General features: G+C 40.1%; 1 protein-coding gene across 1 annotated transcript; it reads left to right on the forward strand.

The window, feature by feature from the left end:
* Window positions 1–1420: 1420 nt before the first annotated feature.
* On the forward strand, window positions 1421–22532 carry LOC131792043 (usherin-like). The gene is made up of 18 exons (XM_059109402.2): window positions 1421–1878; window positions 5255–5565; window positions 6513–6582; window positions 7092–7359; window positions 7573–7760; window positions 7934–8167; window positions 8399–8510; window positions 8833–9159; window positions 10098–10593; window positions 11464–12168; window positions 12572–12827; window positions 12932–13092; window positions 13212–14084; window positions 14693–14992; window positions 15585–16979; window positions 17185–17271; window positions 19244–20383; window positions 21002–22532. The coding sequence occupies exons 1-18, from the start codon at window positions 1445–1447 to the stop codon at window positions 21157–21159; spliced, it is 7515 nt and encodes a 2504-aa protein (XP_058965385.2). The 5' UTR covers window positions 1421–1444; the 3' UTR covers window positions 21160–22532.
* Window positions 22533–23713: the final 1181 nt, after the last annotated feature.

Raw genomic sequence — 23713 nt, forward strand, 5'->3', positions numbered from 1 at the left:
CGGGCCTGAAATTTTGATGGCTTGTTGGCTCAGTTGGTAGAGCGCTGCACCGGTATCGCAGAGGTCATGGGTTCAAATCCCGTACAGGCCTGAAATTTTTTTCAGGCCTTATTTTCACTACTGCCTAAGTAGTGCACATCACTGCGAGGATCACTTTCATTCATGTCTTTATCCGCAGTTCAAATATATGACTTTCATATATTCTTAACCGCAGGATACATTACGTATCATAGAAAAATAAAATACAATCCATGAAACATCTAAATCACAAGCTAACTGACTTAGGGGCGTGGAACAACAGCTGAGTGAAAAACCTCCCCGTACGTCCTCCTGCACCAAGGAGGAAAATCCCAGGCCAGCTGTACCCCCATATACAACGGTCCCTCGGTCAAGACCAACTAAATAGATACTAGGATAAATTAAAAAGCGGTGCACGCGAGAAAACTAAATATCTTACACATACGATTTTATGATATGCACAAGCTCGGGAAAATTTGTCCACTAAAAAGGCATCGTAAATTTGGAACCGCTCGGCATTTCTAAAAAAACCCATCGAGCACATTCATTAGGTTTGTATTAGGTATTTTCAGAGAATTTGGAGAATATTTCTGACTACCGGCACGGTCTCAATAGACTAGGTCAGAATTGTTTTGTAAGTGTCGAAAAGCTTGCGAGTTTACGGCATGCAGAGGCTTAGAAAATTCCTCCACTTAAAATCCAAATTAAGTTTTTAAATCGCTTGACATTTAAAATGAAACATCTAATACTCCTTAGATATTTGAAAGAACATTTCAGGAGTGTTTCTATAGAAATTTCTGACTGCCGGACACGGAGTATTTTCATAAACCTGTTCGGCTGCCGGACATGTAGACACAGAAACGTCTGCAAATCAACACTTCCGCCGTAGTATATTCACCGTGAACTTCAACTGTCACGCTTTTGAAACAAGAAACACACTGCCCCAGAGCTCCGACGGTGACATCTCACAGGTGTGAAACGTTGCGTGACACTCATTTAACTGTCGTAGCCGACCGTCGTCGACAATCTTAAAGTCCCTATTAGCCCAGCGGTCATGACACTTAAAAAGCGATCCCTATACTGATCAGTTTTACTTTATTGAATAAATAATTTTAACATGTCATTTCCGTTGTGAAATGTCATGTCACATCGGATCGAACAAGCTTAGCAAGCTCATATTTCTACACGACTCGTATTTCGCAAGATGATCTCACAGCTGAAGCTTGGACTGCCTGTGGTGCCACGGTCTTTTTTTTTTTCCTTCCCGCTTCATGGAGCGGAAAGGTAAAAGCCAGGCATCAATGAGCAGCAATGACAGATTGATTGACAGTTCCGCAATCATGACTTTATTTGAGCATTGAAATTTACATTTACAATCGTTAATTACTGCAACACTCTGCTTGCCAACTTTCACTGGAGAGTCAAAATGAAACTTTTTAACGTTTTGATGTTAATTTTTTCAAACCTTTCATCGACATATGGCCGAGGCTATTTTCCGAAATTAGAGGATCTTGCTGTACTAAAACCGATCACTTCTTCTTCAACATGTGGAGCAACATCTAGTAAATATTGTCAGTCGTTGACTAAACAGACGTCTTTGACGAATTGCGTTGAAAAGAACTGCGAATTTGCTTGTTGTACAAATTGTAGTTCAGCCAAACCTGTTCCCACAGACTTAGCGCAAACTTCGAATGAAGTTGGAGTCACTCAAGATGGCGATCCGAGGAATGGAACTATTGTCAGATCATTCCGATTTCAAGGGAATTCATCCATACAACCTTTAAGGATTCCATTTATAGACTTTCAGAATCCTGGGTTCACTATAAGCGTTTGGATTAAACAGAAGGCAGGAAACAAAGGGTAAGTTTTATGTTACCATGTTAAAGTTACTTTCCAGTTAAAGGGGAGAGGAGGTGAGAGGGGGCACATGAATCGACGTTAAAATCAATTGTACTCCTTCGTAAATCGGTTTTTTTTTAAGCTCGATGCAACTCTTTCCGATTAATTTCAGTAATCAATCATAAAATTTTAAGCACGAAATTAATTAGCTCAATACGACTTTGAAATCGTTGCAGACTTCTTCATGATGTTCTGGAGAAAATAAATCTAAAATCTTGAACGGGGATACGCTACGTCCGATAAAAAAGAGGCTGAACAGTGAACTTATGCTATTCTATTGTTTACTAAGGTTTGTCAGTCTAATGGGTGTTACTCTGGCAGCTGCAAATAGAGACACTAAAATCCTCTCCCACCCCACCCCTCCGTCCCCTACACCCCCAAGCATTTCATTCTAGGTGAAGAAAGCTCAGAGAAATTAAGGGTGTCTAAATTAATCGAAGAAACCTCCGAACTTGAATAAATTTCACAAAACTCAGCCCACAAAGCCACCTGATAAAGTTTGGCAACGTGATGGTCATTTAAGTGCGATAGTCCTTAACTTTCGAATCTTCGTCGGCCACTTCCTTCCAAAGATTTGGCTGAAATCTGGCAGGAAGTCTTGCTCTAAGGTCGTAATCACGAAATGAATTTTAAAAAGTTTCAGGTATTTTTGCTTGGCCAAAAAGAGGGAAAGTGCACTTGGTCTGCCTATACTTGCCCGCCAATATGGCGAAGGTGATCTTTTGAATTCAACTCGAGTCCTATAGTAAAGATTTCTCAAAATCTTGTGTTATCCATGAAACGATCTTCCCTTCCTCTTAACATTTATTTTTGCCAAAATATGGCAAATATCTGGTTTTGACAACATGTGATCCCAACGTTCTAAGGTCGCTTTAGGCCGCCTTGAACAGTTACCCCAGCTTAGTAACTTAATATCTCAGTGTTACCTCGATCCAGGAGATACCACCTACTATGAAGAACGTTTGTTCCTAGATGAACAAGTTTCGTAAATAAAAAATGGGGGAAGTGAAACGGTCAAGGAAAAAAAAATTATCAACCTGTAAGGACCTGGCTATGTTTGGGACCTAGTCCTAAAAGCTCTAAGATCAATTCACCGATGAGAAGTAAACAGTTAAAGTACATTTATCATCCAGAAAGTTTCCTAATACCATGGAAATATCTTTTGATTTGACATAAACGTAATGATATTCCGCCCCCGGGGTGGTAATTTGTTCCAACGCCCTACCAAAGTTCACTTTTTTGAAAAAAAGGAAAACTCAGCGACCATAACTTTCTACTCGTTTACCTAGCTTTAAAACTCTAGACCTCGTAAACCTTTATTTCTGGGACATTCGCACGCGAAAATGAAGTATTTACTCCTCCACATTTTGCGATAAAGCACGTATAATCCGCTGGAAAGACTTAACATTTCCGTACAAATTTCCCACCCCAGCCAGGGAAGGTTCAGATTTACCATCCCCAGGGCACGGACGACAGTAAAATACCCATGGGTCGCCCGGAGGAAGGGGCTTGTTGAAGCTTCCAATTCATCGATGCGTCATTTCTTGGTCCCGCTTTCGTTCCTTAGCATGTACTCCCTTCTTTGAAAACTTCTGTCAGGGGTAGGTATTTGATTCTAAAATGGGATGCGAAACACGACACCTAGTAAGACTTGAACTCATAAAGGCACAAACCTATTTAAGACTGAGAACAGTGCGAACTTGTAAGCTGTCTCAACCTAAAAAAAAAGCCACATGTGTCGTGCCCACGTCATTGAAAAATAAATTAATTATGGTTTCTTGGCTCTTAGCTTTCGAGGGTCTTAGTTTTCGCAACAACCGACAGTTCAGTGATGAACGACGATTTAATTCGAATTAATTGTTTCGTTTTTCATACAGTTAAGGTTTAAAGCTAGTTTAGAGCCACTGAAAGAAGTTTTAAAAAATATCCTTCACGAACAGTCTCTCAAAGCAAAATAGATCTTAGAGTAAACTCAATTAACGATTGCGTGCGCGTTCCCGCGAGGTAATGTTTGTTTCAAACAACACTTAATTCATGTCAATGCTGTTAGTGAGAGCGCCTCATGTAGGCATCTTGCGCTCACCGTCGTGAAAAAAAGAGAAAAAAAAATTGCAAGGAGACATGCTGAAAGGTTGGGTTTTCTTTATACTGTTATACGAAATACGAAACTGAGAACCACTCAAAAACATGATGTAATTTACGCAATATCTAAACCTTTGGCGTGACGAGTAGGATTAACTGCAAGTGTAGCTTATAGGCATCAGATTTGAGTAAGTCACCAATTACCACCAAATGAAGAGGTTGGAATTCAGAAGAATCTTTTCTTTTTTTAAAAAATTTTCGCTCTCCCTTCCAAGCGTTATTGCCGGATCGATTCTTTAAATTCATTCGGTAACCAAATATTTATCCCGTTCCTGCAATGTCGCTCAGAGATATTTGCTTTTGGTCAAAATAAACAGATACTTCCATAATATCAAGAAAACTTCTTGAATTTGCCTTTATTCTGGACGAAATAAGACTTATACCCTATTCACACCAACGAAACATGTTTTGTTAAACTGGTTTTGACTGAATGAAAATCATAAATAGAGAGCTGAAAAAGTTAATTTTCTATAGGATTCAAGTATTTGCTCACTTACATTTCCAATGTGCTAAATTTAAGTCAAAAAAGTATTAGGTTAAGTAGTTTCTACGAAGAAAAAAAATTAAACCGTAATTAACAAAACAACTTTAAGCTTTGAATGTGGTATTAGACTTTATTCCTGACCTAAGGATAAGGATTTTAGGAAATCTTTACGACAGGACTCGAGTTGAAGTCATGGGAACACTTTCTATACGCCATGTTGGCGAGCAAGTATGAGCAGACTACGCCGGCTTTACTGATTTTTTGCCGAGCAAAAACAACTGGAACTTTGAAACACCAATCTCGTGGTTAGGACCTTAAAATCAGCCTTCATGCTAAATTTCAGCCAATCGGTGTGGTTAAGTGGCCGCGATTCTTTGAAAAAGTTCGAAAGTTACAGACTGTTGCTCTTAAGTCTTACGTAAGGGGGTGTTTGATTCTTTCATTATACTCTGGGAAAAACAGCTGGACTTAGTTCTTTTGAGTACATTTCGCATATATGTATCATTTCCCTTTCTTACTCATTCCTATTTACTCATCCCTTATAACAGTTTTCGTTTTCTTGGCTCGTATAAACAAGTCAATTCTACATATACTCCTTTCAAGCTGGTTTTATTTTCGATAATCCAAAATTATTCGGAAAGATTCTAGCTTCCATATACATACATACATACATACTACTATTAATACTTGTTATCAACTTTTTTTTAATAGGACGATCATGTCTAAAGATGAGACTACTCCTCCAAATTTTGCCAATGTCTTTCAACTTGTTATCAAGGACTATAACTTGATGTTTTACTATCGACCTGCCACTGGGAATGCATCAGTTGCTACATACAACCTTCTGCAAAGCCAAAGTGAAAAGCTTCAACAGGATGAGTGGCATTTAATAACTGTAGCAGTTATTGATAAAGCACTGTCATATTACATTGATGGTGAACTCATGAATGCAAATTTCGTGACTCTGAGTGATTACATCAATAACTCTGCTGGTGGTATTCGAATTGGACAGAAATATGGGGGTCAGTGACAATTATTTAGTTAAGGGCTTAGAGCCTCTTAAGGATTATCAAAGTCATTAGCTCTGTCCATGTAGTTAGCTTTGTAGTGCAAACGTCAACGTTTCCCGCTTGTCATCATGACATCATTAGGAAGATAATTAACAATTATTAATCGAAGTGAGGGTCGCTAGTGGTAGGTATTCAATGAGCAGCGAAGCAGCGCGGTAAATATCCACCGCCAACCACTGACACTGAACTAAATAATTGTTTAATACTAAAACAGTGAGATCATATAGAACACACAAAAAATTATTTTAGCTCATTTATTCCTGCAACGATAACAATGTTTTAGGCCGCAAATCCCGCGTGCTTTGCTCGGAGGTAAATAGTTAACAATCACTCCATGAATGCGTGTTGGATATGAGATAATAAATCTACTGTTTTAGTATATACTAGCAAGAAGACCTGATAACGTGGAATAAATGAACATAGGGTATTAACGAAGTCGAAAAAATAAGAAAGAATGGTTAATTTTCAGCTCAAAATTCGCCATTTTTCTAATACCAACAACGCATGTGACGCTTTCGATATCGTTGGTCCCAGCAGTACGCCACTAGGATGCGTGTCACACATGAAATCAGTTATGGCCCAACCAATCGTAAGGTCTCTCTGGCTCAATGATAGCGCATCGGAGCACCAAGAATTTCTTTGCCGTACACCCACGACAGCACAAAAAAAGAAAGTTTTATGCCAGGGTTAAAACATAATCATCAACAGTTAACGAGATATTTTATGCCTTTTTTTTTTTAATTACTTACCGGAATATATTTAAGCTTTACTTTGAACTTAAATATATTATATTTTGGCTCTTTCATTAAAGCAAAGTCATGGTAAAAATGAGATAAATATAAAGACATACTATGATGTTTTCCTCTATCACAAAAATTAATCTAAAGAAATTCCTCCAGGTGATGCAGAGTGGCAGTATGAAGGCCTGATGCAGGATATCTTCATGTATGACAGAGCTTTAACCAACAGGTAGGTACACCAGCTGAGAAGTAAGATTGTTCATAACTCCTGGTTCTGAGTAAGTATCTTCCTTGCGACGCAAAATAAATGAGAATTATTATAACGGCTGTGCACATGCATTATACTTTTATATTATACTTTTTTTTCCAAGCCTTCCTATGTCAAAAAGACGATATCAATACGTTATCAGTTTTTGTAATTAATAAAAGTTAAGTATATAAAAAACATCCGCTGACCTTGTCTATTTCAGGTGACGCAGAATTCTTATTATCCACCACAGAAAAACGCAGACTCAAACAAGCTAAGAAATATATTGGTTAATCACATAAAGTTTTTGCGCACTTTTATTTCAGTTCAGTTTAAAATAATAAGATGCACCCGTATTTTGCCTGGTTAAACGTATCATGCACCAACTTTGTTGTGATGGTTTTCATGACACATATGAAAGGAGAGTATCTTGTTTAACATGTGTTGGATATTATTTCTTCTCGCCGAAATGATTACTGTTTTCTTTCTAGGGAAGCGATAGAGGCATTCACAGGTGTCCTTCCAACAGTTTATGTTGCTAGCAATTGTCGATGCCCACCCACTCATCCAAAAATAAATGTTGCTGAACCAGCTAAGTGTCTGAAAAACTTAGATGGATACACTGACACAGTATCCAGGCTAAACGACACAGCTCATCCACCTGAGTTTGCCACTGATGGTGACTCACTCAGTTACTGGCTGTCAGAGATCACAGAAAATGCAACCATTCACATAAATTTGGCATATGCTGGATTGCAGGTGGGATTTTCAATTCTAAGTGTTATTTATTACCAAGAAAAGCGATTCAAGAAGAAAACGTCCATCAATATTGCTGACTTCTTCAATGTTAGCCTTGATTAATATGTTACATCAAATTAATTTCATAGGGCAGTTTGTTGGTCATGACCCAGCCCTTAAACCAAATTAAATGTAAATAAGGGACTAGTATATATTTTTTTAATACTATGCTAGGTGTTCTACATCGTCTTGACTTTCTATGGACCTGTACCTGGAGCAATAAAGATCGAGCGATCAGTGGACAGCGGACATACCTACGAGTCCTGGCAGTATTTTGCTGAGGATTGTGTGACCTCATTTGATTTACAAAACAATGGTCCATTGACTCAACCTGACTCTGTGAACTGTGTCCAATATAAAAAGTAAGTTGTCGTTTCTCATTAACAATAGCATTATTGATTCAGGAAAAAATGAAGCAAGTTTCTGGCCTTTATTGATAGATTGCAGTTAAACTGGACTTGGAACTTGTTTAAAGAATTGTGGGAAAATGTTTGGTTCAAATTGTTACCTGGTAGTAATGATTGTTTTATTTCAGACCCTTGCAGTCCAGCCGAGAAGTGTTAACCTTTCAGACAGAATATCCGCCGCCTCCAGGCTCCAACATTCCAGTGCGACCGTTTGGTTCCGGATGCGGTAATCTTTACTGCTCAGACAGACTGTTGCAGTTCTTAAAAGCTACTCATATCAAGTTTAACTTTTACAATCATACTTTGGTACAGAATCCTCTGCACCGGTACTATGGCCTGGAAAGAATTCTTGTCACTGGAAGGTTAGCAAATTCACGTGTATTCAATGCTGAAAAATCTCTTTATTACGCCAGAGTATGCTGCAACACAGTTCAATTAAGTCTCTATGAACCTGAGAACGTCCTCTCTCAGTAAAGGCACTTTATGTAACTGTAGTTGACTGCAGTTGACTAAATTAAGCAAGGTCAATAGCCACTGGTTAGTTAACTTACGTACATGTACTTACTGTTACATTCTGATATTGTATTTTGTAGGTGTGAATGTTTCGGTCATGCATCATCCTTCAGCTATATTGAAGGGAACTCCACGCACATTGGACAATGTATTTGTGACTGTCATCCATCAACTAATACGGAGGGAGAAACTGTAAGAACATTTTGATGAGCAAAGATGTATTTGTTTTCTAATGTAATGTCTCTGGATAAAATGGTTTGCTTCATTTGCGTAATTTACAATCAGTTTTTTCTGAAAAAAAAAACTGTCTTATGGGCAAACAAGTACGGTTATTGTCTGGAACGAAGCTCTGTTTTTATTCAACACGACCTGGCACGAAATACTATTCTCTATGGTTTCAGACCACTGTAAACAATTTGCCAAACAGTGTTAATCATTGGATTGTCATTGGTAAGTTAAATTGTTTCAGATGTATTTTTTCTATAACATATGTTGCCATTTTTTTCCATGTCAGTGCAATCGTTGCAAGCCGTTATACAATGACAAACCATTTAGAAGAGGTGATCATGATGACTCATACCCCTGTGTCAAGTGCGAGTGTAATAATCATGCCAACAGTTGTGTTTATAATCAAACTCTGGACACCAGCCCTGACTCACGTACCCAGGGGGGAGGAGGTGTGTGTATAAACTGTCAACACAACACTACTGGTCGTTTTTGTAATGTGTGCAAGGAGAGATTCTACAGGGAGTCTAGAAAGAGTCTAAAGTCACCGGATGTGTGTTCGCCTTGTGGATGTGAGGGGCTTGGGGTAGAGCCTGGAGAGTTGGATTGTGTCAAGGTTTGTAATGATTACTTTGTGTGTTGCTCATCGGAGAGAGTGCTGTGCTTCATAAGCAGGAGTCACTGAAACAAGCTTTCAGCAGAAATTATAGTTTACAACTATTCACCGAATTGGAGGTGAATAGTTGTTTTAGTATGTACTAAAACAGTGACATGATAAAGCACTCATTTATTCCTACAGTTGTTACAATGGTTTCGGACCCAAATTCCGCGCACGTCGCTCGGAAGTGAATAACAAGGGATATTCGGAGTTTTAGTAGCCAATCAGAGGTCTGAGGTTCGATTCCTCATGGGGACTCAGAACTTTTTTATTTGTCTCACGCTCGTGACAAGACGAAAAACATCTTTCTTAAACTCCACATATATCTATACTCCACTATACGCGTACTTTAATTGAAAACATAGGAAAAATTCCCGTATAAGAGCCGTGCGCGAAGGCGCTAGCAGAGCCAAAAGAAGAAAATACTACAGTCATATAATTGACTGAATCAACTCTGATCGAAAGGGAAAATAGTCGGCTCTCGTCATGACCCATCACCTCTTCGCTGCAATCGTTCCGTGCGTTAAGACCTCGAGCAAAATATTTTCAAATAATTTCCCGTCCGGCCCTTCCACTCAGTCAAAGGGTACATAGAGTTTGGGGAGTTAATTCATAAAAGCCCTGTCGAAATGTCTATTGGCACTTTGCAGTCAGCCATCACATGATACAAGAAACACCTAACTTACTGGTGAGCAAATTTCACACTGTGTGTAGCTGATACGTCCAAAGCAAATTATTTTTTTCTGAAGATGCTTAAGTTATGATGTCCAGGTTTGCCAATTTTGCTCATCATTGGATGTTTCTTGTCTTCATGTGATTGCTGAATGCAAGGGTCTTTTAATTTCTTTGACAGTATTGAAGATATATTTCCCTAAACCATTTTTTTCAATGGATAGGAAGCTTCCAACTCAAGTGTAGTTGCTGGACAGTGCGTTTGCAAAGACAATACTAAAGGCCGTCAATGTGATGAGTGTAAAGATGGATTTTATGATCTCAAAGCTAGCCATGCAACTGGTTGCATTTCATGTGGCTGTCTTCTTAATGGCACCATAAATCGAAATATTTCATGTCACCCAGAATCCGGACAGTGTTACTGCAAAGACCGAGTGACAGGAAGAAATTGCGACACCTGTAAGACAGGGTACTGGGGTCTGTCAGAGAGCAATCCACAGGGATGTACACAGTGTGTATGCAACATTAATGGAACTGTGGGAGGATCGGGTGAATGTGAACAGCAATCTGGAAACTGTACTTGTAAGCCGTTGGTGATTGGTCAGACTTGCAACCAATGTAAGCCGGGCACATTTGGCTTGAACCAATCAGATACTAACGGATGTCAACCGTGTAACTGTTTTCCCAACGGAACAATAGATGGAGACAGAAAGAGACCAGGTAGCCTCAGTGTACTTTTTAGATGTTTTTATTTTTATCACAAGTCAGAGCAATACATGCTTATCTCTTTGTTGGTGAAGTGGGAGCAAAGTGAATGAAGGAAATTTTGTTATGAAGAAAAAAATCAGGCTGTTGAGTGATCCAATGTACAAATGTTGATGGCGGAAATTTGTTAGATTTTCATTCTATTCAGAACCAATTAAAACATAATGGAAAGACGATTTCCTCTTGCAGTTGCTCTCCCCACGTAGGAGAATAAACGAATATTGACGGAAAGTCAGACAAACCTGACCTAACTTAAACCCCTTTTAAGACGAATCTTTGTTAGCCATTTATCAGAATGTGTATTTTTAAAAACATTTTTTAACACATTCTTGGTTCGTTTATCACGTGTCTTCGAAGCTTCTTGACATTTACTTTTCAGTCCTTATGTATTTAAGTATTTAAGACTACCTCTATTGGAAATACATTATATGATCTTTACCTGTCATTTAATCGCAACACAACTGATTCAGTAAGTTCTAAAGAAAAATTACGCAATGCATCAGATGGTGCGTAATGTTGCTTTTAGTCTTGCTATTTCTGAAAACCGGAGGTTTTTAGCTGGTGTGGTCTAGGAAAATGTTGCAGTGGATGACCCTTTTTTTAAGAAATAGATTGCTATTTATTCCAATCAGTGGTACGTGTTGTTGACAAACTCTTGACCTATCAGTGACAACTCTCTTCTCAACAAAGAAGTCTTACACCAGATATTTATCAATATTTATCGATAAATTCCTGTCGGACTAAAATGGCATTTCGTGGCAGACGCGTATGTAGTGTACAACTCTGACTTACACTTGTTCATTTACGTTTGCTCTTCCTCTCCAGATGAACTCCAATGTTCGAGCAATAATGGACAGTGCTTCTGTTTGTCCAGTGTGTCTGGGCTGCGCTGTGACTCCTGTGCAGGACAGTGTTACTGCAAAGATAGGGTGACAGGGAGAACATGTAACACATGTAAGGCAGGGTACTGGGGTCTGTCCGGGCATGACCCTTTAGGCTGTAAGACGTGTGACTGTGATCCGTTTGGAACAACAGCTGGGAGTGAAAACACTTGTAACTCAGTAACAGGGCAGTGCTCTTGCAAAGCTGGAGTGATTGGGCGCAAATGTGATCAGTGTAAAGATGGTTTCCACAGCCTTACGCCAAATGGTTGTTCATCATGCAACTGCTCTATTGCTGGTACGCCATCATCGCTTTCGGATCAGTGCGACAAAACTACTGGTGAATGTACCTGTAAGCTCAATGTGGAAGGCAAAAACTGTGACCAGTGCAAACAGGGATTCTACAACCTGTTACAGAGCAATCCACAGGGGTGTACACAGTGTGTTTGTGACACTAAAGGAACTGTGGGAGGGTCAGGTCAATGTGAACAGCAATCTGGAAACTGTACTTGTAAGCCATTGGTGATTGGTCAGACATGCAACCAATGTAAGCCGGGAACGTTTGGTCTTAACCAATCAGATCCTAACGGATGTCAACCATGTAACTGTTATCCCAAGGGAACCATAGATGGTGACAAAAAGAATCCAGGTCAGTCAAAGTCAGTTTGCACACTCTCCATACTGTTCTCTATACATTTCCTGAGGTGCTGACAAGGAGAATTTGTCAAACAATCAAGAGTTTCTTTTGTTAGTGATCATTCCCTTCATTCTCGTGAACTAACTGTTTAATACAGGGGTGATATTGTAGAGAGAATCTAGATGCTAGTCACTCTTAGGGGTTGAAGTGTTAATTGATTTATCGTACGTTGAACGGAAAAACCTTCAAAGTTATTGATGACAGTTCTCCTCTTGACAAAGTGTTATTCCTCTAGATATTGACCAATATTTACCAACCAATTCCTGTTAGCCCGAGTTGCTTCTCGGGGGAAACTTCTGTGAAATAATCAACTTCGATTTATACTTGTTCATTTACGTTCGCTTTTCCTCTCCAGATGAACTCCAATGTTCGAGCAATAATGGACAGTGCTTCTGTTTGTCCAGTGTGTCTGGGCTGCGCTGTGACTCCTGTGCAGCGGAATACTTCTGGAATCCAGCAGGACAGGGCTGTGTCCAGTGCCAGTGCAACACAACCGGGTCTGTTGGGAAAAACTGCAATGATACTGGCCAGTGTACCTGTAAGGCAAACATTGGTGGACGGCGGTGTGATGGATGTGTAGATGGTTTTTACGGCTTTACAACAACGGGGAAGTGAGTAGAATATTTATCTCTGGCAACTGAACACAATGTAATTCAGCCTATTTACCCTTCACTTAGTTGCTAACTCAATGATATTCTGTTCGTTACTCCCTCAGCTGTATTCCTTGTAACTGTAATGTGGCTGGCAGTCTTACCAATCAATGTGATGAAACTGGACAGTGTACATGCAAAGTTAATGTCGAAGGGAAACAGTGTGACAAGTGTAAAAACGGAACCATAAATCTTCAACAGAACAACAAGTATGGCTGCAGCGGAGGTAACGGAAATTTATGGCCATAATAAGAATGATTTTAATAGTGTGTCGATAATCCAAGATTATTCTGATTTCAATGTGTATTTTACCTCATACTAAGGTGTGTTCTCCTTTAATTTCAGCCCCATCTGAGCAGCCTGCACCGTTTGTAACAGTTCTCTCGTCCCGTGCAATAATGTTAACATGGTCTCCACCAGACAATCCTAACGGCATCATCCTGCGTTATGAGATGTACAGAAATGATACCCTGGCCTACACTGGACTGAACCGAAAATTCAATGACACTGGTCTCACTCCTGACACCGTCTACTATTATTACATCATTACCTACACTGAATCTGGTCAGACTAGAAGTTTAGACGACGGATACGTGTACCGCACCTTCCAAGACGCACCACGTGGAATTTCTGCACCGGTCATCACAGATATTCTACCCAGGAATGCAACTGTTTCATGGCAACCTCCCAACATGCCAAATGGTCGTGTCACCGAATATCGGCTGATATCTATCAATAGCCGAAGTTCAGTTGAAGTTGTAAACTGTCGAGGTGTTATTTTCATGTGTAAGTTGGGGAATCTTAAACCATACACTGTGTACAATTTCTCAGTGGTGGCTTGCACCAATGGTGGATGCGCTCGTAGTAACGTTACAACCATCCTGACGCTGCCAACACTTCCGGATTTCCAGCTGGCACCAAATGTGACGTCACTTCCGGGAGGCACTGCAGTGAGGGTAGAATGGGACAAGCCAACCGAGCCGAACGGTAGAATTCTTCGTTATGAGCTGTACATGCGCCTAGACGAAGATACAAGCGACGGAGTCTTGAAGTTCAATAGCAATTCTGCCCATGACCCGAACATTATCATCTTCAGAGAAGCGAACGTGACAGGACTGGTTCCATTCACGGTATATGAGTTCAGGGTGCGAACATTTGTTGCGCAAGTCATGGGAGACCGAGTTAGTAATTGGACAAGGCATAGGACTGGCGAAGGAAGTAAGTTATTTCAATAAATAAACAACAGATATGGAGTGCTAAAAAAGAACTAAAGCGCTTCAGACTTTGATCAATCAAGTACCTGTCGTTAATGAGATCGCTAGATACAAGAAAAAACTGAAACATTCTAGAATTATTGAATAATAAAAAGAGTGAAAAGTGATGTGGGGACGTGTGCCAAGTGGCATCTGTCAAGTTTCTTATGCAGCTAGTTAACTGATCCTTTAAGAGCCAAGAGTCTTCCTTAAGGACGTAACTTAACATGTACTGATACCTGACTAGAGCCGTGGGAAGCCCAGACGTCTCATTTCGAGCTCCAGCGCGCTAACAGCGTCTTCCAATTTTTGAATGAAAACAATAGACTTTCTGTACAGTTTCCGGTTTATACGTACATATGCTACATTTGAGGATAGGCATTAAATCTTTGTCTTGTTTTCACTTAAATCTAGTTGAGAGAAGTTTTGATTATGAGATGTTAGACGGCCTCCGTGTGGTGTTAGGGAAATAGTAAAAATATCCTCAAAAAGGAATGGAAATGTATGTGTTTACACATATGCTGTACATGCTATGACGAAGATGTTTTTTAATGGTTTTCAATTCTTATTTAGCTCCACTCGGCGAAAATACCATGAACACTGGTGCTCATTTCTTGAACAGCACTGCTGTAATAGTTTCCTGGAGTCCTCCCCAGATCCCCCAGGGGGTCATTAGTCGCTACGTCATTTACAAGTGCCAACCTCCCTCTAGCTCAGTTGCCGTGATAGCTGTGGAGTTGCCTGGGTCTGAGCGACAGGCCCTGGTCGCAGGGCTGCAGCCGTACACTCAATATAAGTTCACAGTTACAGCATGTAACAGTTTTTCCTGCTCTGGGCAAAGTCCGCAAGCTCTTGTACGGACATCAGCGGCAAGTATGTAGTCTAAATTTTAAACTTTCAGTGATACAATCTCCGGGAAATTCAATACTTTGGAAAAGGTTTAATTTTCGAATGGTGGTTTTGATTTATGCTAAAATAAAAATTAAACATTGGTTTGATTTTTTTAGCTGAAGATGAGTTTGTTAGAGTTCATCCCTTTACAAGCCAAGAATAAACAGTACATTTTTCCCCAAAATCATACGACTATATTGAAAGTGTTTCTTACCCGCGAGATAAATTTAAGCGTCGTGTAAAGAATCCGGCCCAACTGTACTGCAAACCCGTGCGACAGTACAGGAAAATTAATACAGCTTAGAACCTTAGTGTATTCGGTAGAGTAAAGCTGAATGCGGAGTGAGAAACACTTTTCGCCAATTTCTCCCAAATTTTGAGGTTTTTGCTGACATTGGAGTGAATTTAAACAGATTTTTCTTCTTTCTGATTTCTTAGAGCTCACTAATAGAGTCCCAAAGCGACTACATCACGTTGCCATGACGCTGCAATTTTATCCTTATTTTTGAATCATATTTAACATGACGTCCATATTCTTTACTAACAGCGGTGTATCTGATTTACTTTCTAACAGCTCCCGAACAACAGGGACCTCCCTCGGTCCTCTCAGTTGATTCATCCTCGGTGTACCTTAGATGGCCTCAACCTCAGATCCCTAACGGCCCAATACCGCCGAGTTATAACCTGAGCCGAGCTTACTCAGCCCTGCACTTCGCACCCCCTGTGGTGTCAGAAGGCGTGCATTATCCAGGTCTTGGATTCTACAAGTTTCCTTCAGACTTTGTTCGAGCCGGTGCAAGAAATGACATTCAATTCTGGTTTCAAACCCAGTATGCGTCAGGTTTGCTTCTCTTTCTGGCTTCAGATGGCTCACAGACTGACATGTTAGCAGTTCAATTAAAGGATGGAAAGCCATGGTTAATATTCGATTGTCAAGATGGCCCTGCTGCCTTTACGATCAACCAGCCAGTCCGCTTTGACGATGGCGAGTGGCATCTGTTGAAGGTGTCACGTGTCAGCCGTCGAGGGACCCTGAAGGTGGACGGTTACCAAGCCAGTCAGGATAGTCTAGGCGCCGCCACCGTGATATCGGCAAACACTGGGGTTTATATCGGCGGTCTTCCTTCCTCATTTAAAATTCTTCGGACGGACACAGGAAATTCCAAAATTGACAAGATCAACTTTATCGGCTGTATACGTGGTGTCACTTCAGAACAGGCTGCTTCTGTTTCAAAGCAGCTCGATTGGACTTCTGCGTTAGAAGCAGTCAGTGTCGAGCCTCAGAGAAATGGATGTCCAGAGAGAGACAACAAAAGAGCCTTGTTCCTCAGAGGCGGTGGCTATGTCGCTATGGACTCAAATGTAGCGGACATTTTTACCAATAATATATTTAGCTTTACTTTGAAGTTCCGCACTCAGCTGTCATCAGGGTTGCTTCTGTTTATGCACGGATCAACAACCACATTTTTCATTCAATTTTCTGAAAATCGAGTTGAAACGAAATACGTCACGTCTAGTGTGCAGGACAATGTGACAGTTTATTCGCCATCTGGTGAAATTTGTGATGGAGAATGGCACAACATGACTTTAACTAATTTCAACAACAGGTTAACTGTCTTCCTCGATGGTAAAACTGAGGTTGGAACTGGAGTAACTAATCTAAACATACAATCTAGCATATTCATCGGAGGGGTCCCCTGGGGATCTTCGACCGAAACAGTCGCCCAACAGGCTGGGGCGACTGTGGAGTTATCTTTTGGTGGTTGCATAATTGTTCAGTCTTTGGCAAAAGAGATCGATTACATAACTGCAGTCAATGCCATGCATAATGCGGACCTTGATGGCTGCCGCCCTGCGCCCGCATTAGCAACCAGAGGTCAAATAGGAAAATGTTTACCCTTTAATAGTTCTGTGGTGTATTCTGGGAAGACTGACAGATTTAATGACTCATCCGTGGACATTTTCACCGGTATGTTGATTGATGAATAGAGTAGTCTTTTTTAAGTTTAGGCTAGTTACTGATCAAAAATATTGTTATCGCTTCAGCAGGAAATTAGAAATGGAAGAAATGTCGACCCCCCGCCATAAACGAAAAAAACAAAACAAAACCTAATGAAAATTAACTTGTCATTCGTGAAAAGAAAATGCACACATCCTATCTTTTTTTGTATCAGATTACCTGTACCGTGTGGAAAGTTACCATGATGGAAGTTCAGGTTCAGCTAAAAGCGAGTGGATTTTGAAACGTAGTGCGCAAGGAGGTAAGTGGCGTCACAGTATTTTGTGTATCCCCGAGTTTTGGGTACCCCCATACCCAAAACACTGGCGATCGAGGAAACCCGATACGCTCAAAGTGAATTAAATAGTAGGCTGGATCAAGTAACATAGCATCGTTCTTTCATTTGTCGTGGACAAATTAATTGCTTGCAGATGTCAAAAAAATTGTGATCCAAAGTTAATTCTCGCGCTCGACATTGTGGTCGTCTAAGAGAAGTGTTCATTTGTTGTGATGTATCATAGAATCGAAGGGGCGATCAGTCAGCAGTTTCAAGTGAGTTGCTTCTCATGTAAACAGTATAGCCGATCGATTTGAGACACGCATGAAAGGAGGATTTTTTTCACTTGATGGAATTTCGCGTCTAAGAAAATGACCGAAACCTTGTACTTTTCGATTAACTCTGATTATTCAAAACTTTCTGACTTATTTACCACGTGTGCGTGTGTGTGGGAAATTTTCCTATAACTTCAGGATCACGGATCAGATCACTTATCGGATCACGGATCGAAAAAAAGAAAGTTTTGAAAAAGTAAAAAGTCAAATCGTTTATAAAATATAATGCATTAAAAATAAAAGAAAAAAACTACAATATGTGAGACAATTCACATATATAGAGAATAGTACCTGAGTCCGCGTACACATGGAAGTTCTTTTCGAGTATTCAACTCGATAGCTTACGAGTGAGCGCAGCGAACGATTGAGACGTCGAGTCGATCACGTTTTGTCCACGCCGTTTCGTGCGTGTTTCAAATCGATGGGCTGAATTAACTGTTTACATGCGAAGCAACTTACTTGAAATTGCTGACTGTATCGCTCTTTCCAAGGTGCTTCAAGACAAATGACTGAACGCTTTTCTTCGTCAACCACAATCTCAAGTGCAGTATCCCCAGAGGGGATACCCAAAACACTAGTGTTTAGGGTACGCGGATACCCAAAACTCGGGGATACCCAAAACACTGTGATAGCGGATAAATTGTCATTCGTAGTTTTCCTGGACAAATAAAACACTTGTACCTTACGGAACTTTATTCGGCAAACTTTGAAGTTAATTGGAAGAGATGTAGGGGTGTACACTGTCTTGGATAAGCATCTCACCCATTAAGCAAGAGGTAACATTGCTCTTATTTGCTCTGTGCTGCAGAAACTGGGTTCTAGTCTGAAAGTGCATCAGTTCAAGAAAGACGAGAAGTCATCAATCAAACATACTGTGCACTTATGAACCACCGAACAAACAAGAAACAAGAATATATTTCTGTATTTTAGCCAGTGATAAACCTCTACCTAAACTCACCTTACTATTGCAGCTCATTTAATGTCCCTGAACTCAAAAAGCATGAACAGCTCATGGTCTCCTGGTTGTAATATTTCAATATCAGTTTAATTGAGTGTCGTAAAAGCAAGAACAAACTAATTGCAACAGCCAGTCGGACTAAATTAAGAAAAATTCCTTAACAAACTAATGAGAATCCAAATAAAAAATATGAAGACTGCCTGAAGCGTGGGAATGAATGCGAAACGAAATGATGATTTTTTTTCGGTTTTACTTCTGATTGGTTGAGAGGGAGGTGCGAATTTTCTGGACCAATCACAGAGCGAAGTGTCCCGGATTACTTTTGATACTAAGTTGAAAATCGCATCAATTTGACAGTTGATAAAAACAAAAATGAAGTAGACAACAAGAGCAGTTCATGCAAGTGTACTTAACACTTCAATCTCTGGTCTTCAACCCTATACCACCTATGAAATCAGAATTCAGGCCTCTACGGTCGGGGGAAGTTCAGTGGGGCCTGGTAAAAATGTCACGACCGAAGAAGCAGGTTTTTTTTTGTTTGTGTGTGCGTGTGTTTGTTTTTTTTGCCATGTCTGGCAATCCACGATAATTTCCTACTTGCATTTTTTAGCGAGAATTTTCCCTACCCTTAACCAAAACTTTACCAACTGTATTTTCCTCTTAGTTCCAGAGAATGTCCGAGGCCTTACCGCTGTCCGACGTTCCAAAGAGCTTGAGGTGCACTGGACCGAGCCCGAACGCCCTAATGGTGTTATTATCCAATATAATCTGACCCTGGATGGACAATTGGTGTTCAGCGGAACAGACAACAACTTCACCATACGGAACTTACAGGTCTATACAGAATACCTCTTACAGCTGACAGCGTGCACAAGAATCGGCTGCGCTCAAGGACCGGAAGTCCGTTTAAGAACCGGGGAACTACCCCCGGAGGGAGTCTATACACCAGTGGCTTTTGTGCGTGGTACAACGGAGGTTGAAGTAAACTGGCGGTCTCCTAATATCACAAATGGGGTAATCGTACGTTATGAAATACTGTTCGCAACCAGTGACGTTTTAGACGTATACGTTTCGAAATTTAACGCCACCCCTGATGTGTTCAGCACAGTTATTACAAATCTCACGGCAGGGACATTGTATTACGTTCGAGTGCGCCCCTTCAGTGGAGGTGGCGGGACATTTAGTGGAGCAGCTCAGGTAACGACACACGAGGACGTCCCTGATGATATCCCAGCACCTCTTGTAATTGCTCTCAGTCCATATGCTCTATTTGTGATTATGTTGGCACCGGGAAAACCGAACGGTGTCATCTTAAACTATGAATTGTACCAAGATGCGGTTTCAGAGCGTGTGTTGAATGAATCACAGCTTACGAATTACACAGCGGTTCAATTAAAACCATACAGCCTTCATACTTTCCGCGTTCGAGCTTGCACTGCACAAGGGTGTGCTTATGGAAAAGAAGCTGAGGCTCATACGAAAGAAATCACACCGATTGGAACTGTTACTCTTACTGCCCGTGTCCGCAATGCTACAGCGGTTTACGCAAACTGGACACGGGTGGCTTTGCCGAACGGAAAGTTGTTTTATAACTTAATGTTGTATGGAAAATTTGTCATCCTCGACTCGGCTAACTTGAGAACTGAGGATCGTATTGAAACTGCTATTTCTGTTGAGGAAGCTGAAAAACTGTTCACATACAATGGCCTTCTTCCATCCAGTGATTACAGGCTCTGGGTGAATGCGTCGAATTCTGTTGGGTTTATCCTGAGTAACAATATTACTGTGTCCACCCCTGAAGGAGGTAAGTGACCATTCTGTCAGGATAAGTATTAAAGGGTCGATAAAGGAGGTAAGTGACCAGATTGTTCCGACTTCGACTGTTTTCGGTGGCGGCGACTGATCATGCAGCAAACTAGGCGAAAGTCATCACTTGACTCACATGACGACTTCCTCTTAAGCTGTGAAAAGGTCATAATCAGTCACAGTCAGCAACAAAAGTGTTTTCCAGATGATCAGACTTAATGATCAAGTGTTACTCTTGGGGTTGCCTGTTTCGAATTTGACTTTTTTGATACCGTCCCCGAAGAAACTCGGAGCTCTCTGATACAGCCCTTCAAACTATACATACTCGAGTGTTTAGAGTCACATATCGCCTGCTGCTTTTCGCTTCACCTCATTAACATTGTACACCAATTACATTCCTCAGAATTATTTTCAATTGCTGCGACTTTCTTACAAGACTATCTCAGATAAAAAACAATGACGTTCATGGACATTTGTTGACTATGACAGTATATTCATGATTTTTCAGTTCCTAGTTCGCCGAATCCCCTAATGTAACGCAGGTCATTGTCATGTCCCAACTGCCTTTATTTTCATGGAAACATCTAACAAATAGCTGCCTTTTTTCATTTTTAAGATGTTGATGAATGCACAAGTTTTACCCACGATTGCCACTCACAGGCGACTTGTAGTATCACGGATGGTACGTTGATTTGTACCTGCAAAGAAGGTTATGTTGGAGATGGTCGACAATGCGCAGGTAAACTTTATCAATACACAGGCAAAATCAATTGACAACGCCTGCTTAAAAAAAGATACTTGACAGGTTATTATTCTCTGAGAAAAATTGGCGCTTTTCCAATTTTGACCGTTTAGCAAAACGGCAAAATTTTGAACCACGAAGCAACATGACCAAGCTTTCGTCGTAACAAAATTTACGGTGAGATGTTGGCCATGCAGTAAGAAAATCCAATTTTCGTCGTGAAGTAACGGCGGAATGCTGGATCATTTGATAAATGGAATCCAATATGGGCCTTTCAAGCGCGGCCAAATGTTGGATCAAATAAAAAATGAATCCTCAATATTCCTGTTTTTAACACAGAAATGTTGGATTGTATCATAAAAGAATTCAATATTCGTCGTTGGGCAACGGCGAAATGTTGGAGCATGTGTATGATGAGAAAATCTCATTCTTGTGTTAAGCAGTTTGTATAATATATCATCATGTATATATCAGCAAAATGCCTGTCTTCTCGTTTTTCGCGCTAAGCGCAGTTCAACAACATACCGCGATTTTCGCTTGTCTTTCCCTTTTCCTTTTTCGTCCATAGCATATTGCAGTATTAGTATTGGTCTTTCTGTGGCCATAACGATGTAAGTGTTTTATAGTCCTCTTTCCGTCGTGTTGTTTGTTATTTCTTTACATCAGATATTGTGAAACTCTTGTAAGTTTTCGTTATTTTAGTTTCAACCTGCATCATTTCACCATTGAGGAGTTAAAGTAAATTATTTTTGTTTCTATACGTCGTGGAGTTGTTCATCTCGTGGCCATAAATTTCATTTTCGCATGGTGCAATTTCATTATGTACAATAAACTTAATAGATGGGTTTTTTCCTTAATGCTTCAATCGTGCCCAAGTGAATTTACAGGTAGTAAAACTGAGAGTCATCAACGAAGTCATATTCCTCGTGATAGAAAGATCTCGCTTGATACTAGTACAGGGAACCCAACCTGAGCAGAGAGTCAAGTAGGTGTACACTAACTAGCCAATCTTTAACCACTGTGTAGAATGAAATTTTGACGGATTTTTTTATGTTTTTTGTGCCAGCGGAAACAAATTTTTTGGTTTCAGATGAGCAAATTGTTGGCTTGAAACTGATTTTATGTAGACTCACTTTTCTTGCAGCAGTATATGAATAAAGAGGGTAATGCAATATTTTCAAAGTATATTAGTTCTTGAGTTGTGGTGCACGACTTATTAGAGACATTTCATCGGATTCCATGTAGTCTTCAAATATATTTATAAAATAATTCAAACAGTACGCGCGTTCTGATTGGCCATAAAACCATTTTACATGAGCGTATGTAAACACGGTTTTCGTTCCTCTTTCATTAGTTATTTTATAAAAGAAATGTAAAATGGTTTCCGTGTTTACATAGCCTGATGTAAACACTTAGGAGGTTGGGAGAACACTCGATAAGCTAGAAACCACTCCGCTTCGCGTCGTGGTTTCCTACGCTTATCTCGTGTTCTCCCAACCTCCCGCGTGTTTACATCAGGCTATGTAAACACGGAAACCAATTTACATTTCTTCAATTGCCCTAACCCAAAAATCTGAGACGACATCGAAATGATGTTTTATTATTCCGATACGTTGCGGGAAATATTCTACGCTACTACAAGAATAAAATAAAGTGTCTGTAGTGCAGTATGTTGAAGAAATTCGCTCTCTCTATTTACGATACTAAATGAAGTAATTTCCTACTTTTTTTTCACTGAGAAGTTATTTTCCAGATGGAGAACAATCCACAGAATCAAAACCAGCGGAAATTTCATGTTAAACGGTAATGTGTTGACGATCCTGAAGATTCGAATCCGTCCAGATAAAGGGCCCTGGTATAGAATTGTGATTTCTCGCAGTTATGGTTAAAAAATAAACTATCTACCTTATCTGTTTTGCAAAAGCTTTATAAAACGTTACTACTGCTTTTGTTGACCTTATTTTATACTGTTTCATACTGCACGTTTTTTTAGAAGAAGATTAAATTTGCTTTGTCTTATCTGTTTGGCGTTTTTCTAGTTCCATTCCGCTTTTCTTTCTCCTTGTTATGTTTTATTTACTAGGAAGAGTAGCACCTGTTGTCCGCAGTCAGGGAGGGCCGACCGCAGAAGTTAAGGTGAAAGCGTGAGGAACTTCTTGCTAGTAAGCCTTGAACGTATGTCAAAAAAAGGTCTGATTGTGTGACGGTGAGAATAAATTTAAGCACCGCTTACGCTGGTTTTATCAGCGTCGGAGTTGGATTCGTAATCAGTAGTTCAGAACAAGAATGCCTGAGCAGGTGGAGGAAGATCTCCTCGGCTGCAAATCAGAGTAGATTCCAGCTCAGGATTTCGTCAACCTGAAGACAAGAAATTGTCACAAAGGTTTGAACTTTGAGTGAACATTACTTCTTGCGTCAACTGAATGACTAAATTGATTCTTGCTTCAACAAATAGTTTGCCATTGTGTTAAGAGTGCCATGAAAAGTTTCTTGGCTAAATTTGTAAAATGCTTACATGCATATAGGGCAGTGTTTGGCATCACTCAAATTTTTTAATTACTGTGTTGTATCAAGAGAAAGTAAGGG

This window comes from Pocillopora verrucosa, chromosome 7 (assembly GCF_036669915.1).
Source record: "Pocillopora verrucosa isolate sample1 chromosome 7, ASM3666991v2, whole genome shotgun sequence".
NCBI classification, from domain to species: domain Eukaryota; kingdom Metazoa; phylum Cnidaria; class Anthozoa; order Scleractinia; family Pocilloporidae; genus Pocillopora; species Pocillopora verrucosa.